Source organism: Cydia fagiglandana, chromosome 23 (assembly GCF_963556715.1).
Source record: "Cydia fagiglandana chromosome 23, ilCydFagi1.1, whole genome shotgun sequence".
Taxonomy (NCBI): Eukaryota; Metazoa; Arthropoda; class Insecta; order Lepidoptera; family Tortricidae; genus Cydia; species Cydia fagiglandana.
In genome coordinates this window covers 1,488,782-1,497,072 of record NC_085954.1, presented here as the reverse complement: position 1 = coordinate 1,497,072, position 8,291 = coordinate 1,488,782, and the positions used below count along the sequence as shown (strand labels likewise).

At 39.4% G+C, this 8,291-nt stretch overlaps 1 protein-coding gene across 3 annotated transcripts in view; it reads right to left on the bottom strand.

Moving 5' to 3' along the window:
• Positions 1-1,145: 1,145 nt before the first annotated feature.
• LOC134675900 (neural/ectodermal development factor IMP-L2-like) overlaps positions 1,146-8,291 on the bottom strand; it is a 96,068-nt gene continuing 88,922 nt past the window's right edge. For 2 of the 3 annotated variants that reach the window (XM_063534237.1, XM_063534238.1), the window contains exon 7: positions 1,146-2,327. In XM_063534237.1, the coding sequence (XP_063390307.1) occupies positions 2,302-2,327 (26 nt within the window). In that variant the 3' untranslated portion in view covers positions 1,146-2,301. The remainder of the gene's footprint in view (positions 2,328-8,291) is intronic. The other variant, XM_063534239.1, reaches the window with a different exon arrangement.

Sequence of the window (8,291 nt, the reverse complement as noted above, 5' to 3'; positions counted from 1 at the left end):
CAGGCTAAACTCGGTAAGTAATCTTGTATCGATAATTACTTGTGTAAATCGATTTCTTATGTACACTATGTGCTATATTTGGCTCAAGGTCTGATTTTACAAGCCTTAGGCATTTTAGGCAGGCAAGGAATACATCACCCGAGGCAGAGGCAGACCAAAAATGAGATAGCGAAACGACCTGGGAGCCGATTTTTGAAATTCTACCACTCGATTTCGTGTACCTACTTCGTTAAATGATATTTCCACTACTAGGCGTTTAAATTCTACTAATAGAATTGAAATCGAGTGGTCAATATTACTAGATTCCAAATTTAGATCGCTCGTATTTCAAAAATTAGCATTATTTCGTCGTTTTCCACCGATTTTCGAGTGACGAAATCGGGCGATCGAAATTAAAAAATGGACTCATTTTGTGGCGACTGGTGGGAGCATGCACCAAGCCGTGACGAGTGGCGAAAGACAGGGGAGGCCTTTGCCCAGCAGTGGGACACAATATAGGCTATACAAAAAAAAGGAATACATCGTGAGGCCTGCATACATCTCATCATCATCATCAAATCAGCCAGAGGACGTCATCTGCTGGACATAGGCCTCCCCCAAAGTGTGCCACAATGACCGGTCTTGCGCCAACCGCATCCAGCGGACTCCCGTGACTTTTACCAGGGTCGTTAGCCCACCTTGTGGGGCGTCTACCCACAAGGTGGACTGACTGCATAATACATCTACTTACGAAGAAATTCAAAAGGTGTATGTAAATTCTCTAATCCGCATTGGGCTAGCGTGGGGACTATAGCCCAAGCCCTCTCGCGCATGAGAGGAGGCCTATGGCCAGCAGTGGGACATACGTCCATAGACTGAATTTTTTTATAAATATAATTTAGAGTCAGACCAAGAAAAGTCTGCAGCGATTTTGATAGCCCACTGAGCGCAAGTGTTATTTTAAACGTCAAACTTCTATGAAATTATGATGTACCTATAAATAACACTTGCACCGCGTTGTTTTCAGAACTCTTGTTTCGAAAATGCACTCAAAGATATGTTTGTATGTAACAGTAGGTGACAACAGTTATTTTTACAACAAGAGAGCAAAGTTTGATATTTCTTTTTTAATAATAACAAAATAGGTTTTAAATAAAAATCGTATGTAAGTTGATCGTTATTTTATTTATATCCATCTATTTTCATCACAGTTTTATTATAATAGTTTATAATCACAATAATTAAATAATACAGTAAATCATTATTATACAATAATGGTTTATTTATTAAGATTTATTCATTTATCACCTTTTGTAAACGACGTTATTTTCATAAAAAAAATATTAAAGTTTTGCTAATTCCCGCCATCTAGCATCAAGTAGAAGAAAACAAACTTCTCCGTATTCTGCTACTCCCCGACAGATGGCGCTAGTATATACATTCAAATAAATAAAATCAAAGAATTGTGCAAATCTATCTTTAAAAGATAGGCACTTTCTTGTTTTTTCCACAATATATAATTAAATGTACTTTATTTGTTACTATACTATTTTTTTTAATGACGGCAAATATAATATGTCATAATTAAGAAGACTTACATACATGTTTTTTTTAACTCTTAAACCGCGTAGTAAACAAAAGGCTTTTTTAAATACAACAAATACAAAAATAGGCAGACTCGATTTAAAAAATACGCGAGCGATCTATTTAAAAAAATACGGTCCAGCCGTAACAAATACGTTTATATTATGTTTTTATTTTTTCTATACATAGTTTGTACATGAAATCACATCTTCCAAGGCGATAATTTTTTTCTTAAATATAAAATTACGCTTAAAAATATGAAATTAAATATAACAAAAATTAAATAGCAGTTGTTAGGAAAACCCAACAATACTACTGATTTCTTATAAGATCGGATAACACCTAGTTTATAAATAATTTTAGCAAGAATATAAATAATTTAAATCTTAGACAAATTATTATGTTTCAAATTTTTAACCCTTTTTGACCTTTTGAGTTTAAAATTGATTTCGCGCATTATAAGTTTGTCAATGACGCGTTATATATGGGCGTGATATTCAAAGGGTTAAAATGAAGGTCCGTTTAGTTCGCTCGCGTACTAGTAGACAAGTACTTAACTACAGGGCTATAACCGCGAAAATCGAAGTTCGCAAATTGCAGGGATTTTTCTCTGTCACTCTAATTACGCCTTCGTTGGAGTAAAAGAGAAAGATCCCCGCAATTTGCGAATTTCGGTTTTCGCGGTAGCCGCTCAGGAACATTCACGTTAAGTATACGATGCTTCGTTTGCTCGATTGTCTACTGCTTAACTTTATTCACCCTACCTGAAACAAATAAACATTTAATTTTAATTTTACCATTACATTATGAAAACCACTTCTTGGAGGAATATTATTGCATCGGAAAACAGACAAAACATTAGAAAGTATCCCCCTTATTCATAAAACTTTACGGGCCTGATTTAGTTAAACTAGTAGTTCGCCCCGAACTGTGAACTCGCGGTTCGCCAAAAAGATCAATTGAATGCAGTGCTACTTAGTCCGAGATGGGCATTTCGTAATTGATTCCTGATTCCACGATTACTTCAAATGACTTTGTAAACTTTTATGACATAGTGCATGGCAGCCATTTTGGAATTCAAAAAGGTCATCATTTTCGAAATCGGGGCCCCCTAAAACCTATAAAACGACATCCATGAGGACTTTTATGACATAGTGCATGGCCGCCATTTTGGAATCCGAAATGGTCATCATCTTCGAAATCTGTGCCCCCTAAAACCTATAAAACGACACCCATGACGACTTTTATGACATAGTGCATGGCCGCCATTTTGGATTCCAAAATGGTCATCATTTTCGAAATCGGGGCCCCCTGAAACCCATATAACGACATCCATGACGATTTTTATAACATAGTGCATGGCCGCCATGTTGGATTTCAAAATAATCATCATTTTCGAAATCTGCGCCCCCCAAAACTTAAAAAACGACACCCCATGACGACTTTTATGACAAAGTGCATGGCCGCCATGTTCGATACCAAAAAGGTCATCATTTACGAAATCTGCGCCCCCCAAGACAAAAAAAACGACATCCATGACGATTTTTACGACATAGTGCATGGCCGCCATCTTGGATTCCAAAATGGTCATCGTTTTCGAAATCTGCGCCCCCAAAACCTATAAAACGACACCCATGACGACTTTTATGACAAAATGCATGGCCGCCATGTTGGATTCCAAAATGGTCATCATTTTCGAAATCTGCGCCCCCCAAAACCTAAGAAACGACATCCATGACGATTTTTATGACATAGTGCATGGCCGCCATCTTGGATTCCAAAATGGTCATCGTTTTCGAAATCTGCGCCCCCCAAAACCTATAAAACGACACCCATGACGACTTTTACGACATAGTTCATGGCCGCCATCTTGGATTCCAAAATGGTCATCATTTACGAAATCTGCGCCCCCCAAAACCAAAAAAACGACATCCATGACGATTTTTACGACATAGTGCATGGCCGCCATCTTGGATTTCAAAATGGTCATGATTATCGAAATCTGCGCCCCCTAAAATCTATAAAACGACATCCGTGACGACTTTTATGACATAGTGCATGGTCGCCATTTTTGAATCCAAAATGGTCATCATTTTCGAAATCTGCGCCCCCTAAAGCCTATAAAACGACATCCATGACGACTTTTATGACATAGTGCATGGCCGCCATCTTGAATTCCAAAATAGTCATCATTTTTCTTTTTTTTTAATTTTAAAAGTCTAAAATTAAAAAGACAGTATTATAAATGTGTAACAAACCGAGCACTTTCATTTGATACCTAACTCGACCATACTTTCTTTGAATAAAAGTGACCAGAATAGCTAGAGCCCTCACAAATAACTTTTTAGCATTTTAAGCTCTTCTAGCTCAATAACCTCTTGTTCGAGCCTGCTCAAAATTTAATGACTAAAATATAATGCCCTCAACTACACGTTTACCCAATTTAATTTAAATTAGAACAAATTTACTTAAGTTCTTGAGTATCAAACTATCTTCTGACAGTTCAGCTTAAAAACATCGAAATGCCGGAACGTGCCGCTAGCCAGCCGCGTGATCCAAGTCGAATGTAAGAACTTCGCTTCGCTTCGCTCGCTCGTTCGATAATGTTTTTTTTTTTTTTTTTTTAAATTATGGCTTTTACTCCTTGCTAAATTTAGCAAGGTGGATTCTGCCAATGTCGAGGTATAGACTTTTGACTTGTGAGACGAGAATGTTCGGTAAAATTTTGATTTTTGTGGAAGGATAGACGGGAACCTAAAACAAACAAATTATTATGGACATCACAGACAAATACATGACATGACACAATTAACATACAATAGTACCAACATTAGTGAAAAAGAGCGGAAAGCGGATGACAGATTGTTAAGGCAAGCAACATAGCGGATGAAATGGAGGAAAAAACGTAGAAATTGAAATATATAGATAGATAGAAATAATAGTAATAGTAAGACGAGCAGTAAGACTTAAAGTTTTATATTATGCTCCTGTACATACTTAATAAGGATAGAAGTTAGGGGCGGGTTCATTAGAGTGAGAAGTGAGTAAAAATTAATGGGTCGTGGAATATTTGAAGGTAACACATCGTACAAAGAGTAATTGAATCTCGGACAAGAGAAGAAAATGTGATCTACGGTGCCTTCGTCTAACCCACATTCGCACAGTGACGTATCCCGGACCCGTATCTTGGCAAGGAATACAGGTGTACAAACTGGCCCCAAGCGTAAGCGGCAAATTGTAGACGTGACCCATTTAGGGTATGCTCGGAATTTGAAAAACCATGGTTTACGTGGAATATTGGGTTGAATGTGGCCATAGTGTTTTCCTACCTCCAATCTGGTAGAATTCCAGAGATTTTGCCACGTGTTAAACATATCAGTCTGTGCATGGCTTAGAAGGTCAGAGCTGTATATCCTGTCGTGGCCTGGTGAACCCATCTCAATAGCTCTCTTTGCCCATAAGTCTGCAGACTCGTTTCCAGGAATGCCACAATGGCCTGGGATCCATCCGAGTACTATTTTTAATCCCTTTGATTCACATTTTCTTAATAAGGTTTTGATCTGAAGTATCAAGGGGAATTTTGCCTTCATTTTAAACTGGTTGCCCATAATAGCTTGCAGGCAACTCCTGCTATCTGTAAAAATGATCATTTTTGCTATATTGTGAGAGTCAGCGTATGCTACAGCTTCCAAGATGGCAACAGCCTCGCCTGTGAAAATGGATGATTGAGGAGGACATTTAAACATCAAGACAATGTTATATTTTGGAATCACCACTGCTGCTCCAACACAATTTGCAGGATCATTTTTTGATGCGTCAGTAAACACAGGTAAGTAGCCTTCCCATTTTGCTAAAAGTTTTTAAAATTTGCTGTTAGCTCCCGGGTCATTTTTAAATATTCCAAGATCAAAAATAACACTAGGGGTGTAGATTAAAGTTTCAAATTTTGTTTCAAATAAGGGGTTTGTTCCTGATTTATATAATATGGGGTTTATACGGTTTAATTTAGAATAAGAAATAATGATTTTTGGAAACTCCTTATGAATCCAATATGGGTTTTCAGTGACCAATGAAGCAAGAGCCTGCAAGCGTGTAATCAGCAAGTGATTGGAGTTGGAGATAGCTCTTATGAGGAACCTGTCAGCAAGATATTGTCTACGCAGCACCAGAGGAGGCTCCACACATTCTACTTGCATGGCATTTTTTGGGGAAGATCTCATGGCACCAAGTATGATTCTTAAACATTTAGCTTGTATTAAATCTAACTTTTGTAAGGATTCCTTATTACATGGTTCTAATATAAAGGATCCATAGTCCATGTGGCTGCGAATAATTGCATTATAAAGTAGCTTCTGACAATATGGATGAGAACCCCACCAAACTCCTGATAGAGCTCGCAAAATGTTGATCCCTTTTTCACACTTGTCCTGTATGTATTTCAGATGAGGTTTTCCACTCATTTTCCGATCCAGGATGATACCCAGGAATTTGGTTGACTCTTTATTGGGAATGCTTTCTTCACCATAATGAACATCTGCAGTTGGCATGTTCCTTTTGCGACTGAAGGTCACAGCACAGCTCTTGGAGGGTGACAAAGACAGACCATGCTCTTCAAGCCAATCCTTCAGGTAACTCAGGCCCATGTTCAACCTTGCAGACGCCGTATCAACAGATTTTGCGGAAGTGTAGAGGATTAGATCATCTGCATACTGTAGAATGTTACAAAAGGGAAGCACAGATTGCTCTAAATCATATGTATATATGCTGTAAAGAATTGGACTGAGAACAGATCCTTGAGGAAGGCCCTGCCACAGTGTACGAGGAGAAAGATAAGAGCTGCCATCACGGATTTTGATGGTTCTTCCTATGAATAGATTGGAGACAATTTGTACAATCTTCACGGCAATGCTCAGATGTAGCATTTTTGCTCTGAGCACCGGAAGAAGGACATTGTCATAAGCTGCCGAAATATCAAGAAAACATCCTAGTAGGTCCTCATTGTTGGAAAGCGACAGTCTGATATCCGTGGTTAGTATGTTTAAGCTGTCCATAGTGCTCCTACCTTTTCGAAACCCGAATTGGGTGTTTGCTAACATTCCCCTGCTCTCGACGTACCACTCCAGCCTATTCTTTACTAGGTGCTCAAGTATCTTGCCCATCGTAGTGGAGAGCGCAATCGGTCGGTACGAGCTGGCCTCTTGGGGATTTTTAGTTGGTTTCAATATTGGGATGACAATTTGAGTTTTCCAATCTTCCGGGATATCTCCTGAGTCAAACACGTGATTTAGAATGCCAAGAAAGTATTCCTGTGAGAATGAGCTCAGTTCAGTTATAAAACAGTAAGGAATACCATCTTCTCCCGGTGAAGTGTTGCGCAGTCCATCCAAAGCTATTTTGAGCTCCGCAACCGAAAATGGTTCGTCAAAGGTGGTTGATGGAGGAGGGAGTGGTGGTGACACTACACAAGATAATTCTGGGGCAGTTGGGGGTGCCAGTTTGTCAGCAAAGTCCAAAAGCCAAGATGACCTGTCAGAAGAACATATGATATCCGGTTTAAAGGACCCTCTGAACCGCCTTATATTTTTCCACACAACTGATGGGGGAGTTCTAGGGGACAAACTCTCACAGAACCCTTTCCAACCCTTTTTCTTAGTTTTGGACAATAAGCGTTTAGTGCGGGCCGAGGTTTTCCTGAAATTGATGAAGTCCTCTATGTCACCAGATTCATTAAATTTATGTTCAGCTTCATCTCTCTCTTTCACGGCAGCTGTGCAGTCAGCATTCCACCATGGAGGTGAAAGGATTTTATCCTTTTTGTTTTTTTTCCGGGGGATAAACTTATCAGCTGCTTCTAAAAGTAAATTTTTGAATTTTGAGTAATTTTCCCTATTGTCATTTAAGGTAGAGTCCCATTCTTTAATTTTTGTTTCGACATAAAGTGAAAATTTCGACCATTCAGCTGATTGTATTCTGTATTTCAAAAGCGGTTCAGGAGACGGGGATGGAAGAACAGATGAGGGCTTGGATATAATAATGGGAAAGTGATCGCTGCCATAGGACTGACGAAGCACAGTCCAAGATAACAATGAGGCCAAATTAGGGGAGCAAGCTGACAAGTCGGGAACGGACTGTGGGTTCTGGCCAGGATAGACTCGATGTGTGGGCGATCCGTCGTTTATAATGCAAACGTTGATTTCATCGAAGATTTCTAACAAGAGTGACGAAAACCCATCTGAATGGTATGATCCCCACGAAATGTTGTGTGAATTAAAATCGCCTAAAACTATATGAGGAGGAGGGACAGAGTTTAGGATAGAAGATAATTCAGGAATAAGGTCAAGGTCAGGGTGAGGTATATATATTGAAATGAAATTAATGCCCATAACCTTAGCGGCTACGGCATTAATTTCATTTCCATGAGGAGGGAGGGGAATTTGAGAGAAGGGGTAGGATTGCTTGATCAACAAAGCGCATCCCGCACGTCCATCGATGCGGTCATCTCGAAGGCATGAGAAGCCCGGGAGTCTAAACTGAGACCCGGGCCTCAGCCACGTCTCCGAGACGGCCGCGACAGACACAGAATGTTCGTTGATCAGCTGGATGAGATCTGGTTTTTTAGGAATAATACTCCGGCTATTCCATTGAAGAAATGTGGCCTGGCGGTCCATGGTGGTGAGGGAAGGAAAGTTTTTCTACTAGGGTCAACATTAAAGGTGCAACGTCGTTCG